The sequence below is a fragment of the Siphateles boraxobius genome, unplaced genomic scaffold (genome assembly GCF_051911475.1).
Source record: "Siphateles boraxobius isolate OS27281-9 unplaced genomic scaffold, OSU_SipBor_1 46, whole genome shotgun sequence".
NCBI classification, from domain to species: Eukaryota; Metazoa; Chordata; class Actinopteri; order Cypriniformes; family Leuciscidae; genus Siphateles; species Siphateles boraxobius.
In genome coordinates this window covers 9,544,490-9,564,742 of record NW_027509097.1, presented here as the reverse complement: position 1 = coordinate 9,564,742, position 20,253 = coordinate 9,544,490, and the positions used below count along the sequence as shown (strand labels likewise).

The window sequence follows — 20,253 nt, the reverse complement described above, 5'->3', positions numbered from 1 at the left end:
CTCGAGGAATCGTTTCAGCCCTAATGCTGGTAGGTCACTTGATAAGACAACATGGCAAATGTAGTAGGCTACATCAGGATAGCTTCAGGGCTCTCAAGTTTTATCAAAAGTTTAGAGTGAGATTTAGGGGAGGAGCCACCCGAATATTTGCAGCAGCGGTCCCTCGACCCAACCAAATTCGCTTCAATTTTTGCTAGCAGTTCAATTTTGCCTATTGTTCATAATTGACCAGCACAAATGGAAATTATAACAATTGTTAAATCTGATAAAAAGACAAATTCATCCAAATAAAATAAATAGTTATATTTAAAAAATACAAATTTATTGAAAAATAAAAATAAATTTGACCCCAAACAAGCCAGCTGAACATCAGTGCTCAATGTACATAACATTGTGTCATAACAACTTGCCCTGAGCATGTATGTCAAGACCCAAACCGGTCACCTTTACAGGGGTCATCGGATGCCCATTTTTTTTCCACAAGTTGGTATGATTCTTTTGGGTCTTCATGTAAAGTTTGTAACATACTTTGGTTAAAATTTCTCAATGGTTGTGTAAAACAACACCATTTTTACCTCTTCAAAAACAGCTCTGTTCACAGTGACCCGTTTCGGTGCATGTCTCTTTAAATGATAATGAGCAACAACTTTTTGGCTTTTTGAGGATTAAAAAAAAAGTGAGAGGATTTTTTTCATTGCATGGTGATTGTGTCCACACACTGCAAAGACACATTTATTTGCAAATATCATATAAAAGTGTATTTTGCATCCGATGACCCCTTTAAAAGCAGTTGGAGAGTTTTTGAATGCATCAAAAATAATTTAGCACGAATTTGGCTATACTCCTAAACATCAGCTCTCACTGTCTTTGATCACACTTCCCTCCGTTTGTCTGCGCCTCGTCCATTAATTGTATAGCGGGACAAGTTCCCTTACTCCTCAGCGTGAGAAATATAAGGTGTGGCGTGTGAGCGTGTGAACGGGTTGAAATGCGTGTGAGCCCTGTAGCTTATACTACACACTCAATATAATTTTTTTTTTAAGCGGCCGTGAATTACTTCAAATTAGGTAGGCTACCTCAAGAGAGTAAGTAAAGTAAGTGATCAGACACAGCCTCAGTAATGGGGATTTGGATTCTCTTCATCAAAAAGAGTCGTGTAATGCGAGTCAAATTTGTTCACTGATTGAGTCGATAAGTCTCTCTGTATGTTACAAAGTTTCACCAGTATGGGGCGAGTCTTTTGTTTGCTCAAAATAGCTATTAATTAAAAAAATTCAGATTCACTCAAAAGATTAATTAAGAAACCAATAATAATATCTCGACTCCAAGGCATTTCCAACACTATTCAACATTTCCATTTTACCTCAAAGACCGCAAGCATATTTAACGAGTTTATGGTTTTCAGTTGCTAAACAACTTGTTCATTCGGTTTTTACAAGTACCATACAATCAACAGCTAGGCATTATAATCAAGGAAAAGTATTTTGTATGCGGAACGTGTAACACGGATCGTTCTTTCTAGGGTCCTTTTTGACAAGACAACTCTGTCGAACGTAACCACTTCCGCCCCTCACCGGAAGCGCATAGCGCTACACACGTGTAAACAGTGGAGAGAGAATCACGTTGTGAGCCTGATATGATACCATGATTTAACATCTTGAATTCTGCGATTATATGTGCAGCGGATTGGAATAAACACTAACCGCACAAAGGTAAGCCTTTATTTTCCATGCCTAAAGGTGACTGCATTGATGATGATTTAAAGAACAATGTGTTTATTCCTCAATTGTTCCAGCGTACAATGACGTTACCTGAAATTAAATTACAATAGATAACCAGCTTGTCCAAATCGACCAATTCTGTACGTTGTTCATGCATGTTTCATTCTAGCTGTTTGGAGGTTACCAGTGGGTTTGACTGTAGATACACGATTCAATGTAAGTTAGTTTATAGGGGTGTAACAATATCGTGTCACAATATAACGCAATACAAATATACAACATGTATCGTGGATAGTGACACTATGTATTGTGTATAGTTCACCCAAAATGAATTACTGTGTGAGAAAAAAAGTTTTCAGAGTTTTAGTGTCAGCACTAAATTAAACTAACCTTACTATTTATTATGTTTAATTTGGCCTAATGTATAATAATGCAGTGGGGGGATATTTGTGTGTCCTGATAATGCCAAATTTCTTATGTTACCAGTAAAAAGTGGCCTACATTATTTTAAATATATCTAGTCAGTGACATAGTGCAAGCATATTCGTCTAAAATATTTTCAGCTTCAGAATCATAAATATTTTTATCCTTGTCACCATTGTCTGGTGCATTGGGTTACCAGCACCAAATCCAAGCCTATTAATTTACACCCACAATGTAATATCAAATTTACCATTTTAATCAACAGTAGATTTTTTGTTAAATTTTGCCATATGTCAATAATATCGTATCATGAGTTCAGTATCTTGATGTGTATCGAATCGTGACATGAGGGTATCGTTACACCCCTAGTAGTTTATTCTGTATTTAAAGCCAGTGTATTATTCACAACCATTGTGTAATAGATATGCGTAGGAAGTAAAGTCTTACTGATTCTAAATGTTCAGTAGGTATGGTTTGACTTTGACTTGTCAGACTTTAAATTGCTGGAGAGTATCAATATGCATTGTAAAAACTGCAGCTGTCACCTTGCAGCTCTTGCTTGGCTTTCCACTGAGGTTAAGCAGGGTTTAGGTAGTCAATACATGGATGGGAGACATCTACATCTTCTGTGAAGTCAAATAAAGATCATTGCTGATAATCTGTCTTATCTCATGAAGAGCAAAGATGGAGAAGAAAGAACAGAAGCGGCACCAGCATAAGCACAGTGGGCCCAAAGCACAGAAGAAGAACAGAAAGAAGGAGCATGGCACTGAAACAGAGCAGGATGAGCGCAAGAGGAACCCACGCGCGTTTAGTGTTAAATCAGCTGTGCGCATGGCAAAAACCTTCCATAGGTCAGTGCTCAGAAAGCTTCATTCAACATTACCCATCTTCCACTGATATTTCCACTTACTTTATCCTATTAATGAGTGAAACATTATTCCTTTGCCATTCCCTTTGTTCTAATAACTTTTGATTTTTATATTTTTATTAAAATGATGTGTCCCTTCTTTGCTTTTAATCTCTTTTACCATTATTTTGTAGGGCTCAAGATATTAAAACAAAGAAACATCACATTCCCCTGGTAGACCGGACCCCTCTGGAACCCCCGCCTATTGTTATAGTGGTGATGGGACCTCCAAAAGTGGGCAAAAGCACCCTTATTCGATGCTTGATCAAAAACTTCACACGGCAGAAGCTTTCGGACATCTGTGGACCCGTGACTATAGTATCTGGTCAGTTTTGTAATGCATAATAAAAACGTATGTAAAATAGTTTCCATTTACACCTGATATTAACATCCACCTGTTAAAAATCAAATGTCACATTTGCGGTAAGATTAAAACTGATGTATACTTCAGAGCAACAGCGTACTGACTTTTTCAGACAGAATCAATAAGCTGTGAGGTGATTTTTTTTTTTCTTGTATATGATTATAGGAAAGAAACGCCGCCTGACCTTCATTGAGTGCAACAATGACATCAACACCATGATTGATTTGGCCAAGGTTGCTGACTTGGTGAGTGCAAGCCTGCATCATTTCTATTTTAAAATATAATTTATTCATGATATGGTAAAGCTGAAATTTCAGTTGACTTCAGTGTCACATGATCCTTCAGAAATCATTCTAATACGGTGATTTGGTGCTCATGAAACATTTTTCATTGTTAAAAACGGGTGTGATGCTTAATATTTTTGTGGATACCATGTTTCAGGCTTCTTTGGTGAATAGAAAGTTTAAAAGAACAACATTTAATTTGTAACATAAATGCTTTTTTTGTTACTTTTGACCAATTTAATGCATCTTCGTTGCAATATTAAATTCTTAAAAAAAAAAAACATTTGAAAGGTAGTCTACATGTTGACTCGGCACTAATCTAGATAACTAGTAGCCTAAAAAGTCTGTTTTTATTTGAATATTATACTGTATAATTACTTAATTGTTATGTTTTCCAGTAATGCAACACTGATGTTTTGACTTTATTAGGTTCTGATGCTGATTGATGCAAGTTTTGGCTTTGAAATGGAGACCTTTGAGTTCCTGAATATTTGCCAAGTCCATGGCTTCCCCCGGATCATGGGGGTCCTCACACATTTGGACACCTTCAAGGACAACAAGAGACTTCGAAAAACAAAAAAACGACTCAAACACAGATTCTGGACTGAAGTTTTCCAGGTACGTCAACAACTCAGCATATAACTGACATATCTTTTAAAGAGAACTGTCTTGTATCTGAACCTAAAAGTCTTGCAGGGTGCCAAGCTCTTTTATCTGTCTGGAATGGTGTATGGAGAGTACCAGATACAGGAAGTTAAGAACCTTGGGCGGTTCATCTCCGTCATGAAGTTCAGGCCTCTTGTCTGGCAGACTTCTCACCCCTATGTGTTGGCTGACCGGTGAGTGACCTGAAGAAAATGTTTCTTTTATTCATTGTCTGTCTAAGCATATGCTGCATTTAACAGCCAATGATTTGTTTGTTTGTTTTTCCGAATAGTATGGAGGATCTTACTGATCCTGAGGCTATAAGGTTAAATCCCAAATGTGACAGAACCGTCTCTATGTACGGCTACCTGCGTGGGACATTTTTGAAGAATAAATGTCAGGTCCACATTCCTGGTGAGCTGTCATTAATGTTAGCAAAATTCTTTACAGATATACAAGTTTTTTTTTGTAAACAAGTTTTCCTTCCGGAACCAGATTTTACATTGTACATGTGGAAACCCAATATTTTCTTTTGTACACAATTTAATTTGGACTATTTCAAACTCTTGTCAGCCAATAATTTGTTGCACAAACCACACTGTGGTCAGTGAAATAGTTCGCTGTAAGTGAACCTGCATTTAATGTAATTTGGGTCATATTTCTTTTGACTTCACATAGTTTTGTTCATGGTTTTTAAGGAAGAAAGCAAGTTCACAACCGGTCCATTTGGCATCTGGTACCTTTGACTAACTTTAAGAAATTGACAGATGAATTTGCACTAAATGTTTGATTGGACACAGTCTTTGATGTCAACAGCAAAATATAGACTCTGGAAAGCATTTTTGTCTACTCTTTTAAAAGTTAATACACTTACCCTACCGTTTGGGGTAATTAATATTTTTTTTATTTGAAATAAATAAATACTTTTATTCAGCAAGGACACATTAAATTGAGTGACCGTGACAATAGACTTTTAAATTGGTACAAAAGATGTATGTTTTAAATGTACTTTTGAACTATCTGTTCATCAAAAAAATCCTGAAAATATTAAGGAATTCTTATTATACAAATATATTTCCACAGAAATATTTAGCAGCACAACTGTTCAACATTGATGATGATAATAAATGTTTCTTGAGCAAACAAATCAGCATATTAGAATGATTTCTGAAGTATCATTATACACTGAAGACTGGACTAATAGTTGCTGAAAATTACATATAAAATATTTACAAAATAGAAAAGTTGTTTTAAATTTGTAATAATATTTTACATTATTTCTAATAATAATAAACTTATTTTATAAACATTAAAAAAAGTTACTGACCCCAAACGTTAGTGTATTCATTTTGTTATGCTAACTATGCATTATTATATGGTTGACAACTACTGATAAATGTTACAGGAGTGGGGGACTTCTCTGTGGCTGATGTTAGCTTCCTGTCGGACCCTTGCCCTCTTCCGGAAGCAATTAAGAAGAGAGCACTGAACGTAAAGGAACGTTTATTGTATGCCCCCATGGCTGGCGTAGGGGGATTGGTGTATGATAAGGATGCCGTCTACATCGATATGCCTTGTGGACATGCCAACAAGCAGCAGGTCAGATTTCAGTCTCATCACGTCCCCCGTGACAGCATTACCTACAGTTGATTTAATACCAGATGCAATAATGTCTGCAGTTTACAGGGCAGTCACAGCTTATTACACCAAGTAATAACACTTTTTGCACTCAATTTTGGTCCATCAGCGAATGTGACCTTGAGGTTTAAAGACTTTGTGATCTGATAGATATTAAGTGTTTTAATGGTGTGAGAAATGTCTGTCCCAGGAGGAGGTGCGGCCCACCACTGAACTCGTTCAGTCTCTTATTGGAACACAAGCCACTTTGGATGTAAAAATGGCTGCCAGCAAAGTGTCCCTTTTCACCGGAACTGCTGCACTAACACCGGAGGAAGTCCAGGAAAATGTGTAAGATTTGCCAATTAAAATTATTGTATTGCAAACAGGGATTGTAATGTACCTGGAGTTGACTGCAAAGTTAAATAATAATTTTTTATTTATTTTTTTATGCATGCATTGAACTAATCAACAGGAAGCAGAACCCTATGGAAAGCCTTGAATGGGATGAAAAAGTACAGAGAGAGAGGAGGAGAGCTGTCTTTGCTGATCAAGATGAGGAAGATGATGATGATGATGATGATGATGAAGGCGATGAGGAGGAAATTAGTGATGAAGAGGAGGATGAAGAAGAAGAGGGTGAGGAAAATGAAGAGGGGGTGGCAACAATGAAAAAGCACGATAAGACTGCAATGGAGACGGCAGCTCCTCCTGTGAAGAAACAGAAAGTTGAGGAGCGTGCAGAGATGCCTGTGTTTGCTGATAGTGACGATGAACTGGAAAAGAGTGAAGGAGAGGAAACCGAAGATGATGAAAGTGATGATGAGGAGATGGAAGAAGGGGAGCCTGCAAAAAAAAGCTCAGGTCCAGACTCTGGTCTCTGCTCAGAGGAAGATGATGATGATGAGGAAGATGATGAGGATGATGATGAGGAAGATGGAGATGAGATTGTAAAATCAAAGATGTCCTCCAAGCATCCAGAGGAAGACGAGAAAGACACGGAGGATGCAGAGATTGGTTATGAAACTGCAGGTACTTTGTTACTAAATAAAATGTCCCAAATAATCCAAACATTAGATTTTTATTATTTATTTTCAAGGGATCTTAATTTAATTTAGGAATTCTAAATTAAATCCTTCTGTTTTCACATTGTCATACCCTAAGCTGCCTTTAATTTCCCCTTATACTTCCCTTTTTGCCTGTTTTTTATTATTATTATTATTGAATTTTACTGCTCTGAAATCTCCTATTGAACATGTTGAATGTATTTTGTTTAATGTGGATGTTTATGTTGAAGGAGCACTACGATGGAAGGAAGGTTTGGCCGAGAAAGCAACAGAGGCATATTTAAGACAACAGCGTGCAGCTCCAAACCTGCGCAAGCTAGTGTACGGCACAGGTTAGGACAACGTACATCTAGATTCCAAAATTAAGTTTGTTTTTTTCTTTAGTGTAACACAAAATTTGAAAGTCTTCTTAATCAGCTTTTTTCCTTACAATGAATATTAATAAAGATGTCTGGCAAGCTGCAAAAAATTATAAACGCACTCTAAAATTAAAGTACTAAAATTAGACCTGCGTGCTGCTGAATACCAAGTCTTCTGAATCTGAAGGCATAGTTTATTTATTACTTATTTCAAATTTACACAGGGAGGGAATGATGATGTTTTATGAGTACCGACATTTAATTCACTCACTGAAAAAAGGCACAACATGAAGATCAGCATTAATTTTCATAAAGTACGTGAACCGCTAGTTCCAACCTATAATGTATCTGACATTTTTCTCAGTGGCGGAGGAGGGAGAGGAGGATTCTAATGATGAAGAAGAGCTGGGCGGTTTATTTAAAGTGAGCCGTCCAGAGAAGAGTAAGAAAGTACGAGCGGATGCGATGGACTGCTCTCGCTTTCAGCCAGACAGCAGCCATGACTGGGATCAGGTCGAGGTGAGAGGCAGCATAAAAACGCATGTGCATATGCATATATTTGCATAATTAATTTAAATATACCGTTTTTTTGTCCATGTCTTGTTTTCTTAATATTTGTGTCTTTTCAGATGCTTGCATCTATCAGGGACTGTTTTGTGACTGGGAAATGGGAGGAGGATAAAGATGCTGCAACGCTGCTTAAGGAAGATGGTAAGAAAACTTAATTCACCAGATATCATCAGCAGGTGATGATTCTGGGCAGTTCTCTGCTATGCATTAATTTATGTCTTAGGTGAACCAGGACAAAATATCAGATTTATGTAAAGAAAAATCCAATAGGCCTTGCAGTGTAAATGCAGATTATTTGATCTGCCACTGTTTAGTATGTAATCACTATTAATAAAAATAGTGTTGATAAGAAAAAATGAAACTCAATTATTGCTTTTAAATGTAGTACTGTATATCGTACGGCTGTCACTTTTGTGAAAAAATCCTGTTCGATTTTTCAGACGTAAGTGTTCATTGAATCGATTGTAAAATCGTTTTTCCATGTCTAAAGACGTTTCCATTTTCAATGCCAACTATAGGCCAATCCACGAACAACTTACAGGCATTAGGAAGAACGTAAAGAGGGCGCTTGAGACGCACAATTCAGCAATATTTCTGATGATTTATTGGTGTGTAGTTTCGTGCACAATGACAAACAGTAGTGCAACATTCTCGAAAAACAATAAGCAGAGTGGACTGCCATAACATCAATGAAAAACATTACTGCAGGCTTCAACATGGCTGTGTTTACGATTTGAAATGTCAAACAAAATTCTCCTACGTAGGTGATTGTAGCCCATGAAAAGAGGTTTAAAATAAAACTTAAAATTCACTGAAGGACTAGCCTACATTGGACGTGAAGTTTGTGTAGGATGTCCCCTCATAGTTGTGGTGCTGCTGTGATATGGGAACTCACGATCGCACAGTTTGCATACCACTTTGTCCTTCATAGTTTGATCTACAGTCCAAAACCCGAAGTGCTTCCATATTGAACTCCTCAAGTTATTAAGGGTTATCACTCGTCTCTTATGTCGCACAGGTTGATTCGCCGTTGTCCTCCATTTTTTTGGCAATACTCCAGCAGCCTATTGAAACTATTGGCGCATTTAAATTGGTGGTAATTTTCTTTTTTGCTTTCGCAACACCTACTGCACTTTTGGAATTATTTTTCTTTTTCTGCTTGTTTGTAAGTTTTGTTACATCTATCTTTTTTATTTGTTTAATTAGTTTAAAAATAATAGTGTACATATTTGGTTAAAATCGATTCTCTTTTTTCGTTTTCGAAACTTTCGTTGGTTGGTCCGATCGATTGTGCAATCGATTTTCGAACGTAAAGTGACAGCCCTAGTATCTAGTATTATTTATGTTAATGCAAAATTTTAAGTAATATAGGCCTGGTTTCACAAACATGGCTTAGATTACCGGAAAGTAGTTCAATTTAAGGACATTAAAGCCCGCCCCACATTGATGTGATTGGTTACAAGGTAGTTTGTGACGTCATAAACACCAGAGTTTTTGTGACTGTCTTTGGTTCACTGCAGTTTTAAGGAGAAAATACTCGGCAATATTTTAAGATATGTCAGTGCAAGTTGCTTTCAGTTAAAACTGCCCAAACATACATTTTAGTCCGGGACCAGCTTAAGCCTTGTCTGTGAAACCGGGGGTGAGTGTCTTCGAAACGTGAAATTTTACTGGTTTTAATATTGACTCCTGACATGTTGGTACTGTGACATCCATATTATATAATTAATTTCATCCCTCTTGTTTTTCTAGATGAACTCTATGGAGATTTTGAAGATTTGGAAACGGGAGTTGTTCACAAATCAAAGGCTGGGAATAAAGACCAAGCTGAGGTATTAAAATCAAACTACTTTTAAAGCATTATCTTCTGATTGCATCTGACATGTTTTTGTGTTGCCTATTTATTTATTGCATTTTTTGATTTAAACACAGGGAGGAAATGATGATGAAAAGAATGCGGATAATGATGATGATGATGAAGAGGAGGAGGCTCCCCAAGTGAAATTTGATGATGCTGAAGTACAAAAGAACAAGCGTTTGGAGAAGAAGAGGCGGTTGAAGGAGAGGTTCAATACACAATATGACGATGGCGACGCCACATACTTTGATGACCTGAAGGAAGAAATGCAGAAACAGGCTGAGGTCAGAGCTCAAAGTTCAGTCCGTCACAGTCAGCCTCCTTGCAGAGGAGAGCTAGAATATGTGTAACATTAAATTTTTTGTTCCAGTGATACAAACCTGTGTGCATTTCTTTGTTTCTGTGAAACAAAAGAAGATATTTTGTAAAATGCCCATATACAATGCGAGTCAGTAGGGTCCAGTGATGTTTTTTATCTGGCTTACTTTCACTGTATGAACAAAAACATTCTTCAAAATATCTTTTGTGCTCCACCGAGGAATGTCATACAGATTAATGTATGTATTTTTGTAAAAGTGAATAATTTAAATTATTGGTTGAACTACTCTTTTAATTGAGAATTTCTTTCATACTGACTCTCCCCTTCGTGTTGTAGCTGAACAAGCAAGAGTTCGAAGACATGGATGATGAAGTTCGAGTTCAGTACGAGGGCTTCAGGCCAGGCATGTACGTTCGTGTGGAGATCCCTGCTTTACCTTGTGAATTCGTCACCAACTTTGACCCTCACTATCCTATCATCCTTGGTGGTTTGGGAGCGAGTGAGGGCAATGTAGGGTACTTGCAGGTAAGTCTGTAAGGACAATTGGATATTTTACAAGTTCTAGTGTAGTCGATAACCTTGTGAATAAAGTGAAGGACATCTGATGCAACTCCAAGCCAAATGTCATTACAAGGCAGGACTTGGTAAAAAATTCCAGTCCTTTCTTTATCTCCTCCACACAGATGCGTCTGAAGAAACACCGCTGGCACCATCGTATTTTGAAAACCCGTGACCCTCTTATCCTATCTTTGGGCTGGAGGCGCTTTCAGACCATCCCCCTCTACTACATCGAGGACCACAACGGACGTCACCGCCTACTCAAATACACACCTGAACACATGCACTGCGGTGCCACCATCTGGGGTGAGAGACAAACCATACACACACCTCTCCGATATTGGAAATGTAACATGCTCATTCTCCCCATTTTTACTCGTGCTGCTTCAGCTCTGCTTGAGCGGCCAATGTAATACAGATCACGTGGTGAAAAGATGACAAACATAGATGCACTACAAGTTATAAGCGGAGAACAGAGGATACTATGTTATAGTATGTCTGTAAACATAATTCCATTTCTGCACTTTGATCGTGCAGAACAATATGCATTACTCTACACTGCACAAAACTAATAATTTAATACATTTTAAAACATAATTTATAAATAAATAAATGGTTTAATGTAATCATCTCCATGCCCATACATTTTCAGTTTGATTATACATTGTAGAGAGTTTTAATATTGTCCATTTTATGGATTATTGGCCATAAAGATGATTATCAGCATATAATAATTTTAATATGGGTGCATCCATAAAATAATCCTTTTTCATGTGTCTATTGCAGCTCCATACCATGTTCTTTATGTAGGCCTCACATCTAAAACAAAATGTAAATCATTTCGCAGCTTCAAAAACTCAGAAACAAGCAATGCTGCGACTGCTTGAGCAGTTCTGCACAAGCTTGCTGACAGTTCGTTTATTCGATTAGTTGTGAAGTTCTTCTCTTTCTTGTCATCTCATGCACATTCCACTCTTTCTCTCTACTCTTGTCTAGGACCTATAACACCCCAGGGTACAGGTTTCCTGGCCGTGCAGACGGTCGGAGGTATTAAGGTAAGACGCCAGAATATGATGAGAGCACAAGAGAAGCTTGGGTCACAGCTTCAGTCCAACAAAGGCTTCCCTTTTCTCTTGGACTAATCTCATCTTATTTCCCCTCAGGCCAGTTTCCGCATTGCTGCCACAGGAGTGGTTCTGGACCTGGACAAATCTGTTGCAATTGTGAAGAAGCTCAAACTGATTGGATACCCTTATAAAGTCTTTAAGAACACCTGCTTTATCCAGGTAGGGAGTCCTGCAGAGTCAGGAGTTTCTCCGCAGTGTAGCGGCACAGCACACCAGGGAACTATAATGATATACTCCTCGTCCTCTCTCAGAATAATTGGACCCTCTTATTTTTGGTCTTTTTTCCGACTCTAAGGGAATGTTTAACACCGTCCTGGAGGTTGCGAAGTTTGAGGGTGCGTCCGTCCGCACAGTCAGTGGCATTAAAGGGCAGATAAAGAAAGCCTTGCGCACCCCACCAGGTGCCTTAAGAGCCACGTTTGAGGACAGACTACTGATGAGTGGTGAGTCAGACTTATTTCTCTGTTTATAGATCTTTTTGTTGCCTTAGTTTTTTACCAGTATTTATTCATTTGAATTTGTATATAATGAGCTGTGCTTTGGGAGTTTTATCAATGTGCTTTATTTATCAGAAAAGTCTATGTTTGTAATGACTCCCAAGAAGCTCTGTTGTACATAAACAACCACCTTGTTAAAATGGAGGGTATTATTGCTGATTATTATCCTCCTCTCTGGAGAGATGGGCATGTGGAAAATCTTGCAGTGAGGCAGTTTGTGGATTCGAGGCTTATTAGATCTACTGCATCTTTTATTAGATGATGATTTGTTTATATTAGGTCTGCGGAATTAATCAGAATAAAAAATCTGAATCCCTTTATGGCTGTGTGATTATTAAACCGCAAAAGGCTGATTTAATTAAAATATGAAAAAACACTGTGTTTCAAAGTGAAGGTGCATTATTCTGTGCTGTCTGTAAAACATGCACGTTTTGCCTAATTCCAAACATTTTGGCTGCTACTAAGTATTATACAAATCTAATAATAACATGATACCAGGTCACGGAAAAGGAGCACAAAAGAAAATCTTCGGCTATACATAGAAATGTCTTTAAACACTACTGTAAATGTTTTTTAAAGAAATGTTTGTTTGATCAAAAATACAGTAAAATGGTAAATAAAATAAAGAAAAATAATAACTGTTTTATTTATTCTAAAATGTAATTTCTGTGATGACAAAGCTTTCAGCATCATTACTCCAGTCTTCAGGGTCACATGATCCTTCAGAAATCACAATGATAATTTGGTGCTCAAGAAACATTTCTAATTATTATTGATGTTGAAAACAGTGGTGCTGCTTAATACTTTTGTAGAAACCGTAATACATTTTTCTCTCAGGATTCTTTGATGAATAGCAAGGTCAAAAGAACAGCATTTATTCGAAATGGGAATCTTTTGTAACATTTTAAATGTTTTTACTGTCATCTTTGAACAAATTAACGGATGCTTGCTGAATCCTTACTAATTTCCTTCCTCACTATTAAAATCTTACTGACCCACATCTTTAGAATGACACTGTATATAATATAAAAACTTGGGTTAAAAAAAGAATAATGGAAATAAGAGAAAGTGGAACAGAAAGGGGTTAGGAAATGCACTGGTTCAATGACATGTTTATCATATTTGCAATTCAAAACATATATTTTGTTAAATGATTATTAATACAATGCGTACAATATTACAATAATATTTGCAACATTATTGTTTTCATCAAATAGTGCAGTCCTATAATTCATATGAATGTGTGTCCTTAGATATTGTGTTTCTGCGCTCCTGGTACCCGGTCTCGGTTCCTCAGCTGTATAATCCAGTGACATCTCTACTAATGCCGGTTGGACAAAAGGACACATGGGGAGGTATGAGGACCCTCGGACAGCTTAAATACGACCTGGGCATCCGGAATAAACCCAACCAGGACTCACTGTACAAGGTAGGCCCTTTTACAGAAATGTTAAGTAACCAGTTAGTTGTTGTTATTATTGTTTGCTGTTGTCCTCTTCATCTTCAACCCTGTCCTTGAATCCCCACAGCCGGTTGTGAGGCAAGTTCGACACTTCAACCCCCTCCACATTCCCAAAGAGCTGCAGAAGGCCCTCCCTTTCAAAAGCAAATCCAAACAGATGCAGGCCAAAGGCAAAACGCCACGGGACCTGCAGAGACCGGCTGTCATACGAGAGCCTCATGAGAAAAAGGTGAGAGCCGTCTGACTCGTCCATCTCTGTTTTACACATGTCATGCCTTTGTGAGCTTTTTTACTGCCATTATACTAAGACTGTTTTAATATCCACTATTAGTCTAAAGTTAATCCACCAAAGAAACCTCCAGAGTGTTGGCTGCGAAATATCATATTTCTTTAATCCTTGTCCTTGGCAAATACCAAGACAGCTTGCTGGCCAATTTCTTTACCAATCCCCTTTGAAATCCTCTTGTCTGAAAGATGACACAGGGGGTTACATTTTTAATCAATTTCTTCTACTCCTGGTTCCAAGATATGGAAGGCATTGATGTGAGAAAGTAATAAAGAGTTTTTAATCATTGTCATCATTTAATCTGCTAGACTTTTTTTTAATCATTCCATTAGACGTTGATGTATTAATTCTTACAACTAAAAGGTTTTATTCAGTTACAAAACAGTAATTACTAGGACAAGACGCTCGAAGGAATACAAGGTTAAGAGCCCATAACTTTCCAATTCTTTGATCACTCTCATTCAGCCTGTTGTCTTTTTGTGAGCTTTCTGGCCCATTAACCATTCAATGAATAAAAAAGAAAGGAAAACAAGTGTTGACATTATAGGAAATCAACTTGAAGGCACTGAAGCACACTTCTTTTTAATTTTTTTTTTTTTTTTTAGTTTTATTTTGAGGTCAGGGGTTATAGTGATCACGTCAATAAATACTTCAAAATTATCGTTCATTGTAAATGAATATTTGCTATTGCATTCACTAATGTTAATAAATTGAATCTTTTTTAAAAATGCCACCAAAAAGATCCACAATGCATCAAAAAAAGTAAATGGCAAGTTGTGACATTGTAGGAAATCAACTTGAAGGCATTAAAGCACACTTATTTTTTTTGCTTGTCTTTTTTTATTGTCCGGTTCAGGGCTTCTGTAATAGTGATCATGTCCGTCTGTGGTTAAAAGAGTGAAGGCAGTTGAGATAAAAGGTCTAACATCATGTTTACTTGGTTTGATATTTTGTTTTCTAATGCAGTGAAGTTCATGTTTTGTTAAGAGTGTCTTATTTTTATGTGCCCATGCTTTTGGGGACCATGGTATATTGTCATGTTTTACCCTTTAGGGCTCATGTCTCAGTTTATTAACAAACCTCTAAACCTTTTCCACCAGGTGGCAGCGTTGATTCAGGCTCTGAGCTCAGTCTACGCATACAAGAATAAGAAGGCGAAAGCAGAACAGAACACCAAGCACAAAGAATTCTTGAAACAGAAAGAGAAAGAGGATGCAGAGAGGCAGAAAAGGCTGAAAGAGGAGAGAAAGAAGACCTACCGTGCAATGGGACAAAAAGAGAAGAAGAAACTCAAATCCAGCCTGAAGGGAGCGTCCAAGGACAATTGAGTCTACCTCAACTCGCACCTGATTCAGTTAGACTGTGACTCCAGGCCCATCGGATCAGGCTCTTATTTAGACAGTTTGGAGTGCGACATTATTTGATTCTCACACCAGCTGCTGTTTCTAAGCTGGCTCAAGAGTTGAGATGATGACACCGCGTGAGACCGGAATATGGGTATTGTTGAAGTCTAAAAGATACAATCTCACCATAAACAAGAACAATAGAACTACCTGGTGAATCTGAAAGGATTTTTCTATTAAAAACAATATGATAACTCTTTACAATAAGGTTCAATTAACATAAGTTAATGCATTAGGTATAATAAACTAACAGTGAACATTTTTACAGCTTCATTAATCTAGGTTAATGTTAATTCATAAATACATTTTTTTTATTGTTAATGCATGTTTTTTTCGTAATACATTAACAGAAGTTGATTTGTACAACTTGTTAAAATGTATTAGTGTATTTATAAATGAACCTACATCAGTCAATACTTCAAAATTATGGTTCATTGTTAATTCACATTTGCTATTGCATTCACAAATGTTAAGAAATTTAATATTTTTTTAAATGCTACCAAAAAGATCCATAATGCATCAAAAAAGGCAAATTGCAATTTCTTCCTGATATCTACCACAGTCACATGAAACCGCTTATACTTGTGTTATTATATTTTTTTCAATAAAAATCAATTGGAAAATGGGTAAGGAAATGATGTGTGTTTCATATAAAAGGGTAGTGATGGAGGTACCTACTCGTTGGCCCTTATTTTATTGGTTTTAAGCGACAGCCATGTTTTTTTAGCCATTAGTGAGTCGGTGTGATTTTGTTGTTGTCAGACATAATCATTCGCCTGCTGTTGAGCAGTTTCCAAATTCCATGTTGTTTTTTTCACAAAGCAAAACGGCAGGATGATGAAAAGCCTATGAATAGCAACGGTACTGCAATTTGTCAGCATCAGGGATTGTATGGACAGATGTTCAATAGTGCGGGGAGTGTCTCCATATGTGCGATTGAGATTTATTGATGGTGGTAATTAAGCATGTGAGGTGTTTCGGTGTCTTTAGAGGAAGAGAACATCAATGAGATGGTCCTGCAAAACTGAGTCTCTCGGAACTAATACATGTCTGTCTGTCCTAAACCTGTCTCCAGTCGGTAGCAATTATCGGCACGGTTTTGTTCCTCTAATGTCTTATGCTTGAATTAGCTGGTGAGTGCTAGTCGCACGCACCAGCCAGACCTTTGACATATTGAGTTGTATGCCGTTTAGGGCGGGTTTATCTAAAATAGATTATACAGTAATAATAGACTATCATGGAGGAATTAATTGAAATAATGGCGGTTTCTGTGAACAGCTGCACAGAAAATACTGGGAAAAATACTGGAAAATATGTCTCTAATCAGAATCTCTGTCAGAATCTCTAATCAGAAGCGCACTATACATACAATAGTATATTAAATCATTCATCAATCATTAGTTCCTCTTCATATAAACTTAATACCTTAAACATGATTGATTTCACACAAACTGGTCTATTTGAGCAAACTAAATGGTATCTTTCTGTTACTAGACAAGTACCAAAAATGTATAGGTCTTACTGTGTGTTTTTGTTGGTTTCTTGTGGTTGCTTTTCAGTTGTTTCTGGCTGAGATTGTGTGGTAGCCCATTCTGGTGAAGGAAAGCTGATTGGAGAGCATCTGAAAACACTTCAGGCTAATCAAACTAACAGCCTAAGATATGTCTGTGTAAGTAAGTCTTTTTTTACTGTTTGTCTCGTCAAGTTTAGATATACAAAATTTTTTCCAAGGTCGCCCATTTTATCTCACCATTATTTTGAATTATAATGCTGAAAACTGTTGTTTTTTCTTTTGTCCCCAAAACATGGGGGTTTGTCCCCAAAACATGGGCTGATAGTAGCAATTTTTGTGTTCTCTTTAGCAAGTCAAGTTGCAGTGTGGTTTGGTAGCTACAGATCTATGCTAGTGAGCAAGATATTGTTATTTTGAACCCTCATGAAATATCCCAGTTTTGCATTGCACCTTCATATTTTTAGTTTTTTTGGCCAATAGCTCTAAAGTTGTTGTAATTGCAGAAGTTTTTCTGTAGATAAAGCAAGTGCGGTAAAGATCTTTGGGTCAGTTTAATGCATGTCAGCATCATGTTACATTGCCTGGTGCTTGGCAGGAGACCTTTGTGTCAAGTGTAATGGGTTTGTTACCATTTTCTGACTGTCATTGGCTCCCTGGTATATCAATAAGTATATCATTTTTTATTCCCTCCCAAGATGCACACATAAACACACAACAGTCTTATGAATTGCTGGTGGCCATTGGAAAAACACTCGCTTGACTGGAAATATATGGGTAAACTGAAACTGCCTTTCCCATGATTTTTTCCCGATGTCTTTCATCGTAGTTTGTCACCCAGCACCCCTACTCCACTGTTCAATGTGTCTGTCAGGTCTTTGTTGGTACTGCTAGCTGAAATAGCTCCTTCCCATTGAACAATGTGCAGGTTAGCAAGGCCAGACATGTAGTTCTCAGAAACCTGATCCTCTTTATGCCTCTGTGTGATTGTGCGGGAAGTCAGACTGTAGTCAGTAACTGTTGGTGCTCAGGGACATGCAGGATCATAGAGGGACACTTGTGTAGGCTGGGAAATTGGTGGAAAGACTAGCTCTTGAAACATTACGATGGTGAGGTGGTCACACAACCCTTTTGCATATGGATAGACTGCTCATTTTTTGTTGCGGACCAATGTTTCTATTTTGTCAACTTATTTTTTTGACCAACCATTAGAAGACCTGTACAGCTGAAAATAAATCGCTTTTTATTTTGCATTTAATTACATTTTTTTTTAAAGCTTAAAGGGTTAGTTCACCCAAAAATGAAAATTATGTCATTAATGACTCACCCTCATGTCGTTCCAAGCCCGTAAGACCTCCGTTCATCTTCGGAACACAGTTTAAGATATTTTAGATTTAGTCCGAGATAGGGATGGGCATGATTAATCGACGATCGATTATTGATCATTAAGAATTTCGTCGATCACGTTAATTTGTTATCGATTATCATTAAACTAATGCTGCTGCGTTGCATAGTGTGAGTGGAAAGTGAACGTGTTCCCCGGGCTGGTCAAGTTAGCGCGGAGGTACCTGTGCATCCCGGCAACGTCAGTCCCCTCAGAGCGGGTGTTTTCAGCGGCTGGACTGAAGCCTTGTTAACACTCGACGCGTCCGCACGAGCGCGAAGGTGAGCGCGGCAAAAATGACGTCATTGCGGTATTCGGTGTTTCACAGGCGAGCGCGTCGAGTATAAACGCCTCGTCTGTTTGGGGAGGTGCGCGCGCAGTCTGTGGAGACTCGCGCTGCAGAGCCAGGTTTAAGTGTAAACGAGGCTTGACGGCCAGGTTGCGGTCGCGTCTGACCTCAGATCATGTCATCAACATGCTTATCTTTCTCAACAAAAATCAGTAGACTGGTGTAGAAGTTGTATGTGAGTTACTAGTTATTTTTTATGAGGCTTTGTTAAGTAGCCTAGCCGAATTGATTGTTACAGTAGGTAGGCTAATCTCTCTCACCCTCTTTCTCGACTCCGTTCTTGGATAGTTCTGAGTTACATTTTGACAAAACCTGTCAGATCTAAGTATTATTATGTTTTTGGTTAAGTTATTGTTTAACATGATTTTTTTTATTATTTATTATTTTGGAACAAACGAGGGTCTCTGTTTAAGAACGCCAACTCGCAGCTGCAGGTTCCGTTGCTTTCGAGCACCGCAGCGCATATATCTTCAAGTTTAGCCTAACCGAACGTCCAGTTTTACTGCCACAAGTTGATCATCTTGTAATAAAGATCTAATCGAGGAAAAAACGCGCTGTATTTGTGTATTTTCATTGCATTTTTAATTTATAAAAAGTATATAATATAAAAATAAATAATGAATTTGAATATAAAAATATTAATGATTAATCGATAGTCGATCGTTAATTCTCCCGACGATCGACTAAGAAAATTTAATCGAATGCCCATCCCTAGTCCGAGAGTTTTCTGTCCCTCCATTGAAAATCTATGTACGGTATACTGTCCTTGTCCAGAAAGGCAATAACGACTTCATCAAAGTAGTCCACGTGACCTCAGGGGGTTAGTTAGATTGTTTTGTTTACAGCGTGCGTCTCCCTCAGACTATAAACGAAGCTCAGGCGCACCAGATAACACGTCAGCTCGTCTTACGTCAGCGGACTCATGAACGCGGACTGACAACAGAACCGGAAGAGAATACAATGCTTAATAAAGTCGTCGTTTTTGTTATTTTTGGAACAAAATGTATTTTCGATGCTTCAAAAAATTCTAACTAACCCACTGAGGTCACATGGACTACTTTGATGATGTCTTTATTTCCTTTCTGGACAAGGACAGTATACCGTACATAGATTTTCAATGGAGGGACAAAAAGCTCTCGGACTAAATCTAAAATATCTTAAACTGTGTTCCAAAGATGAACGGAGGTCTTACGGGCTTGGAACGACATGAGGGTGAGTCATTAATGACATAATTTTCATTTTTGGGTGAACTAACCCTTTAAGAAGGTTTAATATGATCTCCCAGTCTGACCATCTAAAAAAAATGCCCACAACCTCTACCAGCCTGAACAGACTGGGAGACTAGCTAGGACCAGTAAACCAACTTAGGCTGGTTTAAGCTGGGTTGACTAGTTTAAGCTGGTATCCGGGGTTTGAACCTGGTTACTAACTGATCGAAGTTAGTCATATGGTGGACCAAGCTGATCATTGGCTAGTCACTATTATTTAACCAAGAAAATGTCAACATTGAGTATATATGGGACATGAATTTACATTAAAG

The 20,253-nt window shown here is 37.7% G+C and overlaps 1 protein-coding gene across 1 annotated transcript; it reads left to right on the top strand.

The window, feature by feature from the left end:
- The first annotated feature begins 1,562 nt into the window (after window positions 1-1,562).
- On the top strand, window positions 1,563-16,096 carry bms1 (BMS1 ribosome biogenesis factor). Its single transcript, XM_077200680.1, has 23 exons — window positions 1,563-1,712; window positions 2,822-2,998; window positions 3,189-3,379; window positions 3,584-3,663; window positions 4,132-4,320; window positions 4,399-4,541; window positions 4,640-4,761; window positions 5,753-5,946; window positions 6,176-6,315; window positions 6,440-6,996; window positions 7,262-7,363; window positions 7,755-7,909; window positions 8,020-8,101; window positions 9,713-9,792; window positions 9,893-10,102; window positions 10,474-10,662; window positions 10,821-11,001; window positions 11,692-11,750; window positions 11,859-11,981; window positions 12,118-12,265; window positions 13,573-13,748; window positions 13,849-14,010; window positions 15,168-16,096. The coding sequence occupies exons 2-23, from the start codon at window positions 2,829-2,831 to the stop codon at window positions 15,393-15,395; spliced, it is 3,681 nt and encodes a 1,226-aa protein (XP_077056795.1). The 5' UTR covers window positions 1,563-1,712; window positions 2,822-2,828; the 3' UTR covers window positions 15,396-16,096.
- The last annotated feature ends 4,157 nt before the right edge of the window (window positions 16,097-20,253 follow it).